Source organism: Zosterops lateralis (assembly GCF_965231275.1).
Source record: "Zosterops lateralis genome assembly, chromosome: 1".
NCBI classification, from domain to species: domain Eukaryota; kingdom Metazoa; phylum Chordata; class Aves; order Passeriformes; family Zosteropidae; genus Zosterops; species Zosterops lateralis.
The window spans coordinates 87256443-87276185 of record NC_139762.1 but is presented as its reverse complement, the minus strand read 5'-3'; the positions used below and the strand labels follow the sequence as shown (position 1 = coordinate 87276185).

Here is a 19743-nt window from a genome sequence, read left to right as displayed (position 1 = left end):
TTTTATTTTTTAAAAAAAGCTTCAGAACACTTTGGGAACCAGAACAAACAGAAAGAAATCAGGCTGTGAGAGTGCAGAGTTCATCACAGAGTGCACTATTTTGTAAACGGAGATATGTATTTCTTTATGATCCTTGGCAAAATTGCATAAGAAGCCGAGAAACAAATTTTCTTTCAGTTTCCTTTAAGATAAATGCCTTGCAATGTATGATTGGCCGTTAAATCTCATTGGTTTTGAAACATAAAGAACCAAATAACAAAAGCTAGAAGTGTTACGGCAAGTGTGTACAGCAGCATAATAATGTGTTAGCAGTTGTCCGAGAAATGCCAAATGCCACTTACCAGAGTATCTACTTAGAAACTGAGCTTTCACCCCAATCATTCAGACTCAGCTTTCAAGGTATGTTTGTGAAGCTCACTGGCAAAGAGCATACCTTTTCCTGCTTAGAAGATAAAAAGACCATTTCAGGGCTAATTTAGTTCTACATTGTGATTTTTTTGTGTGTGTGTGTGTCATTCTTGAAGATTATGTTATAACCTCTGTGAAGAAGGACATTAAAGGAATCATTGAAATGCAAAATCAATTTCTTGGTTCTTAACATAAGTAAGAATTAAGGTTGACATTTCAAGTTTAAATTTCCTACTTTCTATATGACTATTATGATTCTAAGTTCTGTGTGTTGATTTTCTGAAGAGCACACAAATCTTTTATTAATCAGGGAGAATCTATCATTTAAGGAGAATGAAACAAGGAAGTTTGCCTTTTGATGTAATTATAATAAGCAAGACTGCAAACTGCAGAAGGATGAAGAATGAATATTTTTGTGGCTGAAGGTCTTGACATTACAGCTGTATTGCAAGTGTAGAGCAGCTATTTGAAGCATTACCTGTGACAGCCCTATTCTTTGTCATGATTTTCAGCCCCAGTGACAGATTCACTGGAAAAGAACATGTGCTTCCGAGCAAAATCTAGGATGTTAGCTTAAGCACAATGAAGATGCTGCTGTTGTTACATATCTTGAATTTGCCCAGGAGGGGTAGGGATAAGTACATCATTTTGTCAGGGATTTTTTTTTTTTTTTCTGAAAACTTTTCTGTAATGAAAAGAACCACTATCAGAAGCACAGCAACAAACAACGGGGGACAAACACGATGTCTTTAGACCTCTGTAGCTCCTTAATAAGTAAATGTGGATCAATGCCACGAAGAAGCTGAATCCATATTTTTTAATCAATTGAATCCATAATTTTTAAACTGTTTTGTAGAAATACCAAATACATGAATTCCATTGAAATCAGTCCGCATAAATGCAAAAAACATCACATTAAATAATTCTGGAATAGCCAGGTGTAAAAGGTCAAGTTAAGCAAAAATAGCAACCAAGCCATAAGCAGCTGTTGCTGTCTCACTTTCTCTAAGACTCATAAAACAGGACTAGTAAAGCCAGATACTTATGAAGAAAAATTATACATTTATCAGTCATTAGGATGACTGTCGTTGAAAACTTCAGTGCTAAAAGAAAAAAATTGTGGAAAAGACTTAAACTGTGTTGCAGAGAATAGTGATTTGATGAATAACTTGAATATGAGAAGTTACCTCTTATTTTCCATTATCAGGTTTGTATAAAGGAGCAAGATCTGAGAGGAATAGTATTTAAAAATAAGTATTGCTAACAGAACATGTACTGTAGGACTAACTATGGAACCAGTAACTACAATTCTAGCATTTTTTTTCATGTATAAGTGCTAGATTTTAATAACTGTGATGGTCTTTTAATATAAGTAAGTTATTTCCATGCGGGGTGTTTTTGGCTGACATTTTTTGTATTAAAAAAATTACTTTCACTAGACTTGAAGATATTATGTTTTAAAAAAAGCCAAAAACCCCAGTGAAAATAGCTTTAAAAATCTGGACTTCAGCAGATTACTGCATTGACATTTTCTGCATGAAAATAAAAACTTAGACATAGAAAAACTAATTCTAACATAAACAAATATATTTACTGTTTACATTAGGGTTAACTAGCTAATAAAACATAAAGTATTTTAAAATACTTGTGCATTTTGGAAGGCAAGTGGCAAAATAGTCAAGTTTTGTCATTTTGAATCATCTCAGAAGAGCTCAACAAAAGAATCAAAACTGATCATGTTAAAGTACAAATAATTGGAAGACTACACTGAGGCTTGAGGCATACCTGGAATAATTAACAAACACCTATATTTGTCTCTAAGGATGATTAGGGCACATAACAGAAATTGAAGATGCTTACACCAAAAGCAGCAGCTTTGAGGACTAGGTGCATATTTTTAGTGTATTCTCATTCTGAAAAAGTCTTATGTAACGTACTTTTCATAGCTCATGTTTGTAAACTCTTTAAATAAATGCAGCTCACTCTATTTGAGCCCAAAGTACTGATAAGTAAAAAGTCAGTCAACTTTGCTTCTTTCTTCTGAGCTTGTAAAATGACTTTTTGCCTCTACAGATCACTGTCAGTGTTTCTCAGGTGTGCCACTGGCATTTATTCATGTTGTGTAGCTTTAAGTTCATGAAGCACATAGAAGGCAACTGAGTACTCAGTCTTGGATAATTTTCAAATTAATCAAGTCTTTGTTTCACCAGGATGCTGTAATTCAAACATCTCTGCTTTAAGAGAATCAGCTCAAACTGTTAGGTGTAATTGCTACTTTATCTCATTTCCCTTTTGAAGAGGTTCTAATTAAGCATGTGTAGATTTTCAAAGGAGGACTTTTTAATGACATTTTCTAGACATGTTTTTGTATATTTTTTTAATCTGTGACATTTCAGAAAACTCTGAGTGGTAATCATTTGATCAAGGTCAACTTTTCCTACTCAGTAGAGCTGGATAGCAAAACGCCCTGAATGTTTTTTTCATGCAGAGATCCTGGTCATTGTGCATCTTTTGATGACATGGATGGTAGATCCAAATGTAATTTGTATTACAGTGAGCTTGTTCATTAATGTTAGATTACATTGTCCGTGTGGGCCTTATGCTGGACCTTTTAGTTGTTGATTGCTCAGACTCTGCTTTTAAGAAGGAAAGTATGAGCTGTGGCATTTTTCTTTTTGTCCCCGTGGGCAATTGTAAATTTCTGCAATTGCTTTGATTGGAATAAATGTATTCCCTAAGACTCTGCTTAGTACATAGCTAGTACTTATTCCGTCTTTTGTGTCCTACTAGCCTGTTCTCTGGGAGTGGAACATCCTCAACTGGGAGAAGAAAACAAGCAGTTAAAGACAGTTAAAAACAGGTCCTATATTTTAGCAGTTGTGAGCATAGAGAAAAGGGGAAAAATCTTTTAAAGTCACTGTCATCACAAAAACATTCCTGTGTGGACCACTGGGGAAAGGTCAGCTTTTATTGAGTAATCCAGTCATAAAGGAGAAGTTTTTTTCAGAAGAATGCCAAATGTTAAGTCTGGTAATGGACATAAATTAAATGCAGGTAACATCTTAACTATTGCAAAGCATATGGAAGGAATAAAGGAACATGAAAACTTGTCTCAGTTTGTAAAGATTGAGATCCTGACTGCACGATGCAGCAGAGCTCACGAGCATCTTAGGTCTTTTCTTTCCCACCCTAACCATTAGTTACATCTGCAACATATCAGTTCAGCCCAATCTGAATGCAGAGATGATTGAGTGATTTCATAATCAAAGTTAACAAAATGCTAAAGAACTTCTGTAAAACTGTGGGGTTTTTACATATAATTGATTTCAAAAAAAGAACTCTTTGTACAACAGACTCTTTTAACTAATTATATTGCTTCCATACAGAAAACTATCTCCTGTGGATCATACAGATGTCATTCATATATATACAATGAGCATGTATGTATGAATGATATATATGTATATATACTGTTTTCTAACAGAAACCAGATTTAGCAAGTGTTGCAGGCAACTTCATTATACCTGAATCTGTACAAGTGCACAGATGTATTTACAATAGATCCTATAGCCCTAAATCCCTGGTATATTGGTATTGTTCTCAGTAGTTCTGTTCTCAGTTGTTTCTTTCAACCAGTTCTAAACTATTGTATGTTATGCTTACGTCTTGTAGCATTTTACCTTAGGTGAATCAATGATGTCAAAGTGTAATAGTCAATAAATCAAAAAAATTAAAATGTTTAGATCACAGAAGTTAAACTTGATACCTCATTTATTTAGAAAATGTTATGCTTTATGAATTCTTTCCAAGAATTACATGTCCATATTCACACTGAATTTTAAAATCACAAATGTTTTCTACATCATTTAGCTCTTATTGCATTTGAGTGAAACACTTGCTGTGAAAAATATGATTTATATCTAGTAAGCATTAATACAAGAGTCATAACACTGGCCATTTTTTGAAAACTTTACTGTATTTTAGACAGAACAACAACACACTGTCACCCATCTCCAGTACGTAGCCTGGCCTGATCATGGCGTTCCTGATGACTCCATGGACTTCTTGGAGTTTGTGACCTGCATGAGGCCAAAGAGAGTAAAGAATGAGCCAGTTCTTGTTCACTGCAGGTACTTGTGTTTGAAAACTCTGATTATAGATCTGTTTCAGCCTTAGAATAAGCATTTGATGGGAAAAGTTGATCCGCAGGACAGGAGATGCCTTGAATTAGATGGATGTGTTAAACTGTGCAATATGAGCATTTACTGCTGATGACAGAAACACTGATATTACATCTAAAGGATGAGTTTTACTTTGTCTCCCTTTCTCCTGCAACGTTTTGGTAAAATGGCTTAGTCACGTAATTATCACAGATATGATATTTAATTTGCAATTTAATTTGTTCTCTGTTTTTTACCCTCTGCCACTGTTGAAACCTCATTTTGAATGGTACTGCAAAAATTCTTTTCCTGCTGTTCAAGTGTGTGTGTCATAAAAACAGTCAATTAGATCTTACCTTTTTTAAGACAAAAATACCAAACCAGTACAGTTTGAGAAGTTTAACTGCTTAAAAATGCATTTACTTTAGGTGAAATTTTAGTTTTATTTATAGTAAAATATTTTTTCTTTTTTAGTAAATACCAGAAAATATTACTGAAATATTGCTGTAAAAATAAACTTTGCACTCTCTTTGAATTTTACTAGGATCTTCCTGTAATTTCCAAGGCTGTCCTACTATTAAGACTGTGATATTAATTTGGTGCATTGCAAAAACCTAATTTTATAGACTATTTTCCTGTTGCATTTCACAGTGCAGGAATCGGTCGCACTGGTGTGTTGGTCACTATGGAAACAGCCATGTGCTTAATTGAAAGGAACCAACCTGTTTATCCACTGGATATTGTACGGAAAATGCGAGACCAGAGAGCTATGATGGTGCAAACATCTGTAAGTGATGGAGAGGAAGCATCATTTTCTGTATATATACTGCACTTGTCAAGTTATAAAACAGGTCCAATTTTTTTTTAAAGGATCTACTAGTATGAATTTTCAGTTGCTATTATATTTCAAACTTCATAAATTTAGCATGACGTAGCATAGGGGCAAAGGATGCTTTGTAAATGAGGTATATATTTATCTATTTTTAAAATATTTCTTATCTTGCCATGAAAAGGTAATTGATTTCAATACATTCTTAGTTAGAATACCCAAAGTCAGACTTGTACTGATCATCTGTTCTTTTGTCTAAATTCTCTGCAAGAAGCTATAATAAATTTTTACTTTTTATTCTAGTTCAAACACTATAGGATGTTATTAAGTTGAAGGTAAAATCAAAGTGTTTGTGGCCTGGCTTGAAAACTAGGAAGTGGTTTTTCAAAAGGCCACTTTAGAGTAGAAATTCTTTTAGAAGCTTCAACATTCTAGAATTGGTCCTCTTCTTGAGAATCAGATGTAAAAACCTGAAGTAAACTTCAGCTTGCCAGAAGACTGAATTCCTTTTGTTACATCAGAAATCAACCAGAATTGTCCTTTTACTTCACACTGTGACATAACTGACAAATACAGGGAATAGTAATAAGTACGGCTACAGCTGCACTCCTGGTATGGAAAATGAATATCTAAAATAGGATTCTTTACCTTGCTTGCTGTGTTACACAGTTTGCTGTCAGCACAATCAGGAGAAGGATGATCTGTAGCAGCAATATTCACTTGTTATTTCTGAAGAAAGCAGATACTGTTGTGAAAAGCCAGTGGGCAAAATTGGCATACTGTTCTGTAAATGAGACACAGAAGCAAGCACTCCACTGTCAGAAAACAGAATACCAGAGAGATGCATGTTAATATTACAATTTATCCTGGATGCTCTATCACATTCCCGTGCCTGATTCCAGCTAGCCTCACTGCTTGTATTTGATATCCCACTTAGGGTTTCTGGGAGAGCCGTAAGAGATTATTCAGTTGTAATAAAGGAATTGTTCAGTTTTAATAGCCTTGCCTAAAGCATGTTCAGCTGCCCTGTGTGCTCCAATTCTAAGGTGATATGATTTGCCAGATGCATGTTGTGACAGGGCATACTCAAAAAGAATGGACCAGTCAGAGATATTAGCTGGTCAGTTAAGTGTCTGTTGTTAATTGTGTGGAAGCTGTAGTTTCTCAAAGACCAGTAATGTTGTTGCCTTGAGAAGCCAAAAAAGCTTCAACCAAAATTATGAAGCTATAACAAAGTTGGTGTAACTGTAGGCCTTTCATTAAAAAAAAAGAAAGAAACACAGAGAAATTAGGTATCTAAGCAGTGCAGAATACAGTGCTTAGGATGTACATAATAGAAGTAGCTACCAACTGAGTGAGCAGCAAGAATACATGCAACAGTTAAGGGCAAAGAAAACAAGTAGTCAGAGATTGAGTCAGAGGAAGCAGTCTGAAGTGCTCATTCTTTTATTTGTTCAGTAACTTGATCACACAAGTTAACAGAAGTATTGAACAGAGAGCTAAATACCACACCTGGGCTGGTTCAGGCAGTAGAAATATGGAAATGACAGTAACAATGAAGAGACAAGTCAAAGTAATTAAGTAATAAGAACAAAGTGATATTGAAGGTGGGAGTAATTGACTGAAAGGTTGAAAGAAAAGCCAGGAAAGTCAAGATGCAGAAAATTCATTTCCACCTTCCTGTTTTCCTGAAGTTTTTAAGTACTTAAAAGACAATGTGTTGGGTTATGTTATGAACAAGAATAATATTCTGGTATATAAAGGCAACCTAAGGTCCTTAACAGTCCAAACATTATCATTTAGCCTTGTCCTTTGGGAGATAGTGGGAGAATGTTTCCAGATGCTTCAGAAGAGTTGATGGGAGCTGACAATACAAGGGCAACTGGGAGAACATTTCAATGATGGGAAAAGGGATATAAAAAATGTGAAACTTTGCTTCTCTGAATATATGACATGGAACTTTGGAAAGAAGGATTCATTTGGGGGTTTTGACAATAGTACTTTCAACAGAAGAAGTGAGAATGCTTTGATGATGCAAGTTCTTTTAAATTTCAATCATCTTGTGTTCTCAGGATTGTGTTAGTCATAAAAATTTATTCAGACTACCTGGATTTTTAGTTCTGCACTAGTCCTATTGATAATGTCTCTTTGAATCACTTTTTAGGAAGAGGCTTACAGGCTAATTGTTTTAAACAAATAATTACATTACAAGGTCATGGAAGAGCTGGTCATTGTAATAGTATAATGCAGAAAAGAAACTAATTTGTAAAGACTTTAAGATCTAATTGAGATCAAAATCTTGGGTGAGAGAAGAATTAATGTGGCTGCTGATCTTCAAAAATATGAATTTGAAAGGTTTTTCATCCCCTTCTCTTACAAACAGAGAAATGTGGTCTGAACAAAAATTGATAATAAAGTGACTCCTTCTGCAGTACTGTAGATGGTTAGGAGAAAAAAAAAACGGGTTTCAGTTAGGTAATTGCACCTATAGATCCTATATGGCAATTTAAAATATGGCCTTGGTCATTTAACTTTAATTGTGCCCCATAATATGTAACTGCAGGATTGGCAAGCTCAGAATACTCGTAATAATCAGCTAACTGCCAAATCACCACCCCCCTCGCCCCCCCCAAAATAGATGAGATATATAAAGAAGGTAAATATCAAGCTAAACTTAGTCAAAAGTTTTTCACAAATAATTCCTATTCCCTGAAAATTAAGCATGTATTCTTTTAGTTTGGGGAACTGTATTTTCCTTGGAATGTGATTTTTAATGCTTGTCCTTCAAGAAAGAGTAAATGTCAGCTTTGTTTACTGTGAATACAGACAGGAGAGTGGGATTTTCTCCTCACATTCTTGTAGCTCCTCTCTTGTCATTGCTCAGGACAAAAGGAAGCCATGGAACTGTTAGTCCTATTCAATAATACTGTCTAATCAGCAGTTTAACTGAACATCCATAAATGTTTTTATGTTTTCTTTCCTGCACAGAGTCAATACAAATTTGTTTGTGAAGCTATTCTTCGTGTTTACAAAGAAGGATTGGTTCGACCACTGGATTCCAGTTAGCACAGCAGTGAAGGATGAGTTCTTTTTTCAACTTAAAAACTGCTCTTTAAGTAAAGCAAGGGCTTGCTTCTGAAAGCAACGAGAATGGACTAGAAGCCCATGAAAAGACAGATGAACACATTTGAATTGTGGCACTTTAAATTTCTCAAGAAGATTGCTAAATCATGTACAGTATAACAAAGTCATGTAGATAAATATATGACAGTAATTGTGTGTAATATGCTTTGTTCCCATAGACAACCATAAACAATCATGGAAACCTTAACACGTATCTTTTACTGCCTTAAAACACCCTTTACTTTGGAAGTTACAAAGTTCCTTATGTTTCCTTTAAAATAGCAAAAAGAAAACTCCTATTATTGAAATTATTCATCTTAAGGATGTATTTAATGTATTTGTATGGTATGAAAGTTCATTGAAGGTGAGTATTTGTAACTTTCTTATTGGAATACTAAATATCCTTGGAACTGTAACCTTGACTAAAAGGCTGACGAAGAGCTTTAAAGGCTACTGCATAACTACTGTACACTGAGCTGGAGAAATTTAATATTCAGTTACCATAAATCTATTAGTGAGTATGCCAGCTGTTATTATATGCTGCTTAGAAATCACATCTACTGTATGTGATGTGAAAATAATGCTGCATTTAGGCATTTATGCAGATGATACAGTCTACATCTTCTGTTGCTCTATTTTAGGTGCAACTTGCCCTTTTGACAGGGCCCTACTTTTCACAGTTTTAGTTATTGCACCCCTTTTCTTCTGTTTCTGCTATCCATCTCCTTTATACTTTTCACTGCTGTTTCTATATGTAGACTGAAAATATTTTAACTTAAAACGAGGTTTAATTCTCGCTCATGTTTGTTTCCATGTGTATTTATGAGTTCTCAGATGTAAACGTGGATTAATGTTGCACACAAGTACTAGACTTTTGACTTACTGTATATGCAAAGTAGTCTAATCCAATACTGGAAGAAAAATTACTACTGAACCCATCAAATATGTTGCTGCTATTTCAAGGTGTGAAGCTTACAAGGGCACAGGTGTTGCTGGTGTTCAGATGGTGATAAAATGTTGACTTGCTGCCCTCCAGCAAAGCACTCTTATCCATCAAAACACGACTCCCTTTTGCAAGAGTTCTCTAGATTTACTGTGTTTCTTGCTTACACAGAAATGCAGTTAAATTCACCTGAAGATTTACATGGAAAGACAGAAATAATTTGTACATTGATGAATAATTCACCCTAAGGTACAATGGTCTCTATTTCATTTCAGATGAGAGAATTGGACTTTCTGAACAGTATAACCACATTTGTATAATGTTAAATTATTTTGTGTGTGCTTTTTGATTAACCTGAGGTAGTTATTAATTTTTTAACAGTGTTTAAAAAATATTCTAAGGGACTGTTTAAAACTCTGTTATTTAAAAAATTAGTCCTAAATAGGGAAAAAAAAATTATGGGGCATATTAGCCAGATGTTTATATGTATAAAAGAGAAAATTAACTATTTTTTTTCAGAGATATATATATGCACACACATACTCAGATGTATTTTAGAATTATGGTTTGTATTATGGATATTATCATTTATAGCTGAAGTTTCATTATAGAAACTATCACAGCTGTACAATATGCATCTCTCATGTTACTGGAAGATTATGGTTTTTTCCCCCAGGAGATAACTAGAAAGTGCAGGTAGGATGAGCTAAATTGCTGACTTGTCTTTTGTAGGCTTGGTCCTTTCTCCAAGGATACATTTTTTAGCTATAGCTTAAGAAGATACTTGGTTACTATTTATTGATCAAAAGAGTTTTAATTGAGATATGCAGAGTAGTTAGAAACAAGGAAACCTTCTTGGCTTTGTTAGGTTGAATGGTGAATAGGTTTGTGCTTGTCCTTAAACACTGCATTCCAAATTTCACTTTGACTGGAATTTTCTGTAATATTTTGGATCACCGTCATCTGGCTTGATTGGGCATAGATTAGAAGGGAAAAGACTGGCTCACTCTTATCTTGCTAAATTGCATCAGGTAGCTCAATCTGTCTGTGAATCAAAATGTAAAATGATAGTGGACTTGCACATATTACTTGGGAAGCATTGTTGTGTGTGCCAGCCTGTTAAAATCTCACTTTTTTTTTTAAATAAGTTTTCCTGTGCCCAGGTCTCAGAGTCATCTCTTGCAGTTGGCATGACTTGCATTTAATAGTTTGTCAAGAAGTGAAAAAAGGCAAGAAAATAAATTGTAAGAAAATATTTAGAGCATCTTTGTGACATCCGTGTCTTTCATGGAAGTACAGTTTCTTTGTGTTCAAGGTTATTCCTATATTCCAATTGCTATTTATGTTTCTTCATGTTTAATATGTACTTACCAAAGCACTGTAAATGTATTTCTTATATAACTCCAGTCTCAAGATACATGGTATAGGCTTGACTTGGGTTAGTATGTGTGCATTTAAATGATGACTGTCATGTTGTGACAACAAATGCTGCTCTTGTTCTAGTAAACTTGGATGGATATGGTAATACCATTGGGGAGCTCTTGGATTTTAATAACTTGTTTGAAATGGCTGGCCACAGAGAGAATACTCAAAGCTATATAAATAGTAATCTCTGTAAGTTTTTTGTTTGTTTGTTTGTTTGTTTTAAATACCTTAGAGGAAATATTAACTACACAAGTATCTTGTATGTTGTGTCCATCTTTATTTCAGTCTTGCTGGGTTTTGCACATGTACCTGTAGGGTCCATAGAGGAGAATTGAAGGGGTTTTGTCTTCTCTCTGTAGCATGTGATGACTTTGCACTGAATGAAGTATGCCTTAGATCTGATCTTGCAGTGAAGCATAATTATGAAAACATCTTAATTCCAGCTTTTGTTTCCACAAAAGTTAAGAAATCACGAAGACATAGATTTAATTGATCATTTGGGGGGGGGGGGGTGTTTGGTGGGAGTTAAAACTTGTGACCACAAATTTTTAATTGTCAAGCAATTGGCAAGTGGTAGAAAATGCTGTGAAGACAAGCTTCTGTACAACCTTCATAAACATTTTACCCTCTATTTCTCCTGTGCTCCCATGATCATGAAAATAGGTCTGATATAAATGTCTGGTATGGCAGTGGATGAAGAGTGAGTAATAAACCCTTGAGGTTTTCATCACTGTGAAATACATCAACATTTATTCCTACAGAATTAAACAAATTTTAACTTAATGGCTTTATATTTGATATGGAAGTAACTAAACTGCCTATTCAGCAGGTCTTCAGAAATCTCATGGGGGAACGCTTCTGAGACAGGGATGAAAGGGACAGGTCTTGCTATTTATTAAAAATAAGAAAAACAGTGCCCTAAACCATGAATGCCTTTTGTGTGATCAGATGTATGAAATACAAATCATTAAAATACAACCAAACCTTAAGCAATGGTGGTGTTTTTGAAAAAAAAAAAAAAAAAAAAAAAAAAAAAAAAAAAAAAAAAAAAAAAAAAAAAGAATTGTAATCCAAGATTGTAATCCAGGGTTTTGCTTTTAATTATTCTTTTAGGTGTTGACACTAAATTATAAGCAGTCAAAATGTACCCACGAATGCAGCAATAATTTTTCATATACACTCAGTTTTTTGACTTGATTTTCCAGTTGATTTTCCTTTCTCCTATCATATTTCCTACTATACAGTACTTGGTTAAATATATATGTATTTTATAAGAACTCCAGTTCTGAACTATATAATGAACTTTGCATTGGCTTTACTACAAGAATGGTATGATACTTCTTTACAAAGAAGCTCTTCCCTGTAGACAGTATTCTTGTGTCAGACTAAATGTATAAATGTTGAAAATAGATGCACATGGTTCATATTCAGTCAATTATAATTTAAACATAGCTATTTCATTGATAATGGCTTTATTTTTCTATCCTGAATTGTGGCATTTAAGTGCAAGTTTATTGTACTCTTTCAGCCTTTCCAGAGAACATGTGCTGGGGAATGTTTGTATTTTGATTAGCAACCTGCAACCAGTCTACTTGGTTAAAAGCAATTATTAATTGTAGCTATATAGTAGGTAAAGTTTTCATTAAATATTTTGTTCAAAGGCCAAGTGAATGATTAATTCATTATATAAAACAATGTTTTGATTATATGGGTTTCATGCATTTAGGTTTTGACACTGATAGTGCTCAGCCATCTCAAATAGCTGTTTTAACTGTAGTTTATATTAACATTATATTACCTAATGCACTATGATTTAGTTTTAGTGTACTTTAACACTGTATAAGCTTCAAACAGTAGCATCTACAGTCACTGAAGCCTGTCATTCTAAAGAAAAAAGTAAGTTTCTCTGAATCAAAAGAAAGAAGTACCACATAATATCAATAGATTTAACCATTTTTCAGCTCAGACTAGCTCTGTGACAGTAGCATTCTTACCACTCATATAAAGAGCGAATGTTGGGGATCAATAATATTATGGAAAAAAAATAATTGTATGGACTATAAGAGACCAGGAAATATTGTATTTTTTTTAAAGACAAATTCATCTCAAGAGGGGACATTTGCTTGCAGACTACTTGGAAAAGAGTAGTCTTAGTTTGTGCTTTATTTTGGGCTTATCAGATTAACCTTTTAATTAAAGTTGTATTTAAAATATTAGAGCATTTATTTTAATAGACATTAGTGAAACACTTCAGTTTACTGTTAACTGTTTAACTTGTGTTTACTTGGGTTTCATGATTTTGTTTCCTGTAATGTCGTCGTTTTGCCTTATAAAATCACTAAGGTTTCCTACAAGTGTGAAACTGGCTGTATCTCAGACAGGCAAAGTGATGTTGCTGTTGCTTAAGAAAGAATGTTGTTTTTCACCTGCTGAAGGGGCAGTGTGATGTTCAGACCAGTCTCAACTCACCTCCTTTTTGAGGAATTTAAGCAGTGCTACTAGCAGTGGTAGAAATCATAAAGATATATGAAAAAAGCATGTAAGAAATGTTTTCTTTGGGGCAGATAACACCTGAGTTTAACTTAGATATTAAAAGAAAAAAAAAATCAAACACTGTGAACATGAAAATACTTTTATCAGATAAAGTAGGGGTGAGAAATATTTTTTTCCTTTTTTTCCTTTGAAACACTTCTGTGTTTTAAACACATCATTTCTCTTGGAACAATTTCTTTAGTAAAGAGCCATACTGTTGGCCATAGGATTTAATTCTTTTCAAACCCACCTAGAAAATAATTTTAAGTGGAACATTTTCCTCATCTATTGGTTTGTGCTCTTAAGTAACATTTTAAAAACCTTCTTAAATATTTTCCTCTTAAAAACTCATTTGATGTGTTTTTCTGAGACAATAATGAAACCTGCATGTATCTGGGTAACTAGTAAAATTGCCCTGCATGCTTAAGAGGAAGCAGATGCTTTGTTAGGGCTGTTAAACCCCTTACCTAACATCAGTTACCAACTTAACCCAGAGTAGCATCATATTTCTACCAGCCTTTTGCAGAATAAACATTTCATAAGTAGTCCATGGAGCTTGCTCTCCCAAGCATCAGGAAGTCATCTTGCACCAAGCTAGAATTTATGCTTTAAAAAAAAACCCCAAAAATAAAATCTGAGTCTTCAAGTAAGGAATGGCTATTTACCAAATTCTGTACAAAACATACCTTTTAAAAGAAAAAAAAAAAAGTTTTTCAGCAAAAATAGAAAGGTTAGCTGCTAGAAGTACCTTCTTAGCTGTGGGTGCTGCTTACCTAGTCATAATGCAAATCGGCTCTCAGTTAGTGTGGCCACTAAAGCACAGAAAGTGCATCATCAACCCAAATGCCTAATTATCTGTCAACCTTTTTGCACGTGGTTGGTTGCAATCCTGATTCAGGAATAAGGAAAAAAAGGCTGCCTTCCTTAGGGAAAGAGACTGAAATCCTGCGCAGTAAATCCACAGCCTATATTGGTATTAATGGGGTTGTACTTGTATTATCTAACCTGAACAGTCTAGTTCAGAATGAGGTCAGGTGTATCTGTATGAGTTTGCAAGAATATCAAAGCATAAAAGTTCAGCCCAGCAGCGTTAATTGTAGTGGACTTCATTACTTCATTTACTTCAGAAAAGCAGCAGATGACCATTGCACCACTTGGGTTAGCCCTGATCAGTCCCCTTCTAATTCAGAGATTTGCATACATGATTGAAAACTTGGGCTTGAGCAAGAATTAGATTACTGTCTGTAGAAATTAGGTGGGGAATTAGTATATTCGCTCAAATGTAATTCTATTTCTAATCCAGGTTTTGCAAAATAAATGACAAGTATCAGTGCTTACATTCCAATGACCTGTACAGTGAGCACTAAACATACTTTTTCTCACTTCGTTGTGTAACCTTAATAGAGAGATATAAGGTATATAATGGGGACGCTCCTATAAAAGCATTAAAAATCTGCCTGCCATTCTTTCTCACAAATGATGTTCTGATTAAAACTGACCTTGATTATAACTGATATGGAAACATGTTTATAGTACTGGAATAAATTGCATAACAGTTGGGAAAGCCAAAATTGTTTGGGTTTTTTTACAAGTTTTGAAGATTTCACTATTCTAGTCATTAAGCTTGTATTTTCATGTAAGTTCAGTTAGCGTTTTTGTCAGAGAGTTTTGTCAGCAAAATCTTGGAAGGTAATAACCATTTAGGGACACTGGCTGGGGGATTTTAATGTTTTTTTCTTTTCCTGTAGCGCTCTATAGTTTCTTCTAAGATAGAACTGCCAGTGCATTAAAAGAATAAAAGAATGTATTTGATGTATTTGGAAGGTAAGGAAAGAGATTATTTTGTACCCTATGCTGTACTTTTCTATCATTTGAAATGTAAATTGATGTTCATATTACAAAGTTTAATTTATTGTTTAAAAGTGTAGGCACGTCTTGAATGTATAATTTTCTTTTTTATTTTTATAGGAATAAAGGGTTGGTTAATGTTTTCAGTAGAGCTTTCTTGGGATTTGGAACTGTTTTGAACAAAAATATAGCCACCATTTTATGCATACTGGTTATATGGCTAATGGTGAAATAAAGCATTTTTTGGCTATATGGTTTTACTGTGGCTTATTGAAAAAGAAAATAAGAATTACATCAAAAAGTTACTGACCTTTTTGATAGGAAAGGAATCATCTAAGAAATCACACATGGATGCAGCTTGAATTTTATCTTAGTAATCAAGCTTATATGGGAAGTCTCTGGTCTATTCTATATAGCACAGTAAAAAAAGGAAACCAAGCATGTCACAAATTCTTAGGAATATTTCACTTGCAATGAGTTTTATGAAAGAGGATTGTCTTGATTAATTAGGTCATGCAAAGCCACATAACTGTTTGAGTGCAGATTTTCTTTTTTGCTCCCGTGTATGAAATCTGCAGCCTGTCCTTCCTTTTGGGAATTCACGTGTTCTCAGGGTACTCACCAGGCATGTCTGAGTAATCTTCTACACCGTCTGTTGCCTCATGGTGGTTATCACATTTTCACAACAAATCAGAGCCCAATGATGCTGTTCTTGAAGTATTTCTGTTTACATGAATATTAAAATGCAAGTTCATAAGTTTTGAAACAGAGAACACATTGAATGAAACACTAACAGATGGATAGAGCATTGACCTGAAAATATGTTTGGGATTTTGTTAAGAACTGGGATGGCTGTTAGCAAGCACTTTTTGCTGTTTACAAGGCATGGCTCTGCGAACTGATTAGTCTTTTTAAGCTTGAGGCCAATAACCCTCAATGATGAAGTTATGAATTCAAGGAAATCTCAGTGAAAGGAAGTACAAGACAGAATGAACAGTCTGGACAGCTCGGACACGGGCTATGTGTGCATGTTGGAATCTCTTCTAGGTACATAGAGAGCTATCAAAATGAAGATTTTGGTGGAAATCCAAATGAAGCCATTTATGGAAAGATGTACTGGTGTCTTCACAGCTTGATAGCAAGATAGAGTGCAAGAAGAGCCTTTTGGAGAGGAGATAAGGCAGAGGTAAACTTCAAGCTTGTAGCTGTATCATAGCTGATTGCCAGAGGGGAGAAGAGGGCTTTAACTTGCTGAGTGTTACACATGATTTTTGAACATGAAGGTGTTCCATTCCTCCATACAAGGCAATCCTTTAAAATCCTTATGGTACTGGCTACCCCATAGAAAAGGTGCTCCACTGGGGAGCCAGGAGTATGGAAGGAGTGCCTTTACATAACTCAAAGGATTCCTAATGAGCAGTCACAGGCAAGAGAACCTCCCTTTTAACAGTCTTGCTTGAATTTGTAACAATTGGGAATATAAATGTCAAATGGCATTCCCCAGTACATGTATTGTTTTCATGTCTAGCTTTTTCATGCTTTAGTTCAGTGATATAAACATTTTCAACCAGTGACTCAATTTAGCCTATCTTCCTTGTAGTACTTGAAGTAAAATATTTTAACCAATATAATAAAAACTATCAATATCTGATTTCATGTTGATTTGGGATTAATTTCTTTTTTTTTGTCAGTCCTAGTGAAATGGGGTAGTTTCTAAAATGTAGTAGTTAAAATATGTTCTAAAGCACTATTTAAAATATATTCTAAAACATAGTGTATACTCTTAAGTTTACTATAAAGACCAACTAAATTTTCAAACCTCTGTTTCACTAGTATAATCTAATGAATCTAGGTTTCAGGTACTAAAAAATAAATATGCCATGGTGGCATGTGCAAAAGCCAATCTGCTAAGAAAACTTGTTTCTTCATTTTGAGTGGCAAAATTCAAAGTTCACAATTTGTTAAATTGAACCGTGTGAGAATAAGTGGGGAGACTGGGGAGACTCATGTGGGGAGACTGGGGTCACTGCTGCTGTTCTCTGGGTTTAGAGACAGTTCAGATTCCTAGGTCCATCTTCAGGAATAAGGGGCACCAATATTCTGCTGGAGCATGATAAAAGGCCAGACTCCTCTGTACACTCGTGTACCCTTGTTTGGCCTCACACTGCTACTGGGGAGCTCAAATACCTGCAACGCCCTATTTTTTAAGCAAAGGTGTTCTGATTTGCTTCTGTTTCATTGAATTTAGTACTCACCCACAAAAGATGCAACATCATTTATAACAGGAACCTTTTAGTTCATCTGTGCATCAGCTACAGTTTAAAAATTAGTTAATTGGCACTGATAGGAAAAAGGTTTCCTCAGCACTAGCTGTCTCTCAAGTCCAAGGGTTAATTGCTCAGGGACAGTCAGGTTGCACTGGCAAAAATGATGGTGTGAACTGGGGTGTCAGATGGTAATAACAGGATGGAAAGCTGTGTCAAAACCCTCACTTGTATACTTTGATGTAGCCCAGAGTGCTGTGGGAATATGAATGCTGATTGCTAATGGGTTAATTGTTCCTGCTTAAGTGTAATTTTTGGCCTACAGAGCATTCTGTGTCAGTACAAATGCCCTGCTCTTTTAGACCTGATAAATTCTCATTTAAATACTGAATGTTACTCCTTGCTAAGTGGTTTGTCCTTTTTGAGCATGAGAGTCCTCAGCTCTGATCTGGGTAACTCTGCTCATGTATGTTCATACAAATGTCATGGAAATGTAGCGCAGCTCTCGAGCTTTGCATTCAATTATACAGATTCCAAGTTAGAAGCTTGCTGTCTTCAAATGGGGCCAGTTTGTTTATGTATAATACTTTGCCTAAAAGGATGCAGTGACTCCAGCATTCAGGTAATGTGCTAAAAACTGAAATACATTTTGCCTATGAAGTTACTTGTTGCTGCCTCCTGACTGGTTGTGAGTGTTAATTATTTAATTTTTTTAGAAGAATCAGGGCTGTGTTATTTTCATCTGTGCTGCTGGATTGATTTCTCGTTTGTTTTGTGGTGTTTTTCATGTTTTGTTTTGGAGGCTTTTTCTTTTGTTTTGGGCCTTTTTTTTTTTAGTTTTAGGAACACTATTACAAGAAAATCTTCTCGCTACTGCTGACAACACTTGCATTTTGAATAGAGAATGTTGTTTTGTCCTCCATGAGAACAGCTCTCAGTACTGTGATGTTGCACCTCTGCTACCTCAGTAGCACTGCCTGCTCTATCAAATGAGATGTCAGTGCATGAGCAAATGTCTCAAGCTGTCTCAGGGACCCAGCTGGGAAAATGCCACCTCTGTAGGAACTCTTTCTTATACAGTGGATAATTCCCCTACTTTGGTAAGTAAAGCAGAAACTGAGAAGTAAAACTTCCAGCTGAAGGAAAGTTAGGACTAAACATAGCCTGGATGCTGTGCAGGAAACCTACAGAATTCAAGTGTTATTAGACCTGCTGAAGACTGGAGGATAACCATTTACAAGGAGCTTCCTACGCTTCCTCCTCCCCAATCCCCTTGGATTTTTACTTAAGGAAACAAGCTCTCCATCAGTCGCTGTGGCAGGGAGTGCCACAGCCAGTCTGAACTCCTTTTGGAGTGGGAAGGTTTCTTCACTCCTACAAAGTCATCTGTTCCCCCATGGCCTGATGCAGGTCATGTTTTTCTCCTGTTTGGCCTCTGTTTTTCAGCTTCGCCCTCTATGGCAGCAACTGCTCAGAACTGGCCTGGCTTAAAGCTCCTCAGCTGTGTAACTAAGAAACTCCACCTTGGGAAGTGCTCTTACAGGAGTCCTAAGGATTTGTTTAAATGGCATTACTTCCAAATATTATCTCTATCAAGACAGGATAGGAAGGGGGTGTATAGAGAGAGAGAGATGTGTATGTGAACATATATATATATATATAGAAAGAGAAAACAGAACATTTAAATGAACATAACAAAAGTAGCTCCAAAAATGGGCAGAGAACACATACGTTGAGTTTGATGTCTCAGCCATAAACACTATTAAAAAGGGTCAGTCTAAAATGAAGCTGGCCATACAGGTAATATAAATAATATGTATAAATATGGAGTGGGTTTTTTCTAGCCTGCTACAGTATTTTTTGTACTGAAGTAAAAACATTATTCAAACTATTGGGAAAAAACTGTATATAAGCTGGTTTTATTATTTATATGCATAAAATTTTGCTTTTGTAGATTTCTCTAATACATGCATAATTTACCACATCAAGTAACACTGAATCTTACTTGCTTTATTGCCATCTGTGTAAATTGTTTACTCTTCTGTCATTACAAGGTTATGTAGATTGAAGATTATTTTAAGGGTAATGACTTAGGAAAGTGATTTCCTGGTATTTCAGGGAGTTTAGATGGCAGAGAATAGGGAAAATAAAATACTCTATGTAGCAATGATTACATTCAGTGTATATTCAAGTGCTGGTTTACGTATCATG

At 35.1% G+C, this 19743-nt stretch overlaps 1 protein-coding gene across 5 annotated transcripts in view; it reads left to right on the top strand.

Moving 5' to 3' along the window:
* Positions 1–15518, top strand: part of PTPN3 (protein tyrosine phosphatase non-receptor type 3) — a 164343-nt gene extending 148825 nt beyond the window's left edge. For all 5 annotated transcript variants that reach the window (XM_083860387.1, XM_083860386.1, XM_083860389.1 and 2 more), the window contains exons 25-27: positions 4393–4538; positions 5220–5355; positions 8386–15518. In XM_083860387.1, coding sequence (XP_083716513.1) covers positions 4393–4538; positions 5220–5355; positions 8386–8463 — 360 coding nt within the window. In that variant the 3' untranslated portion in view covers positions 8464–15518. The remainder of the gene's footprint in view (positions 1–4392; positions 4539–5219; positions 5356–8385) is intronic.
* The last annotated feature ends 4225 nt before the right edge of the window (positions 15519–19743 follow it).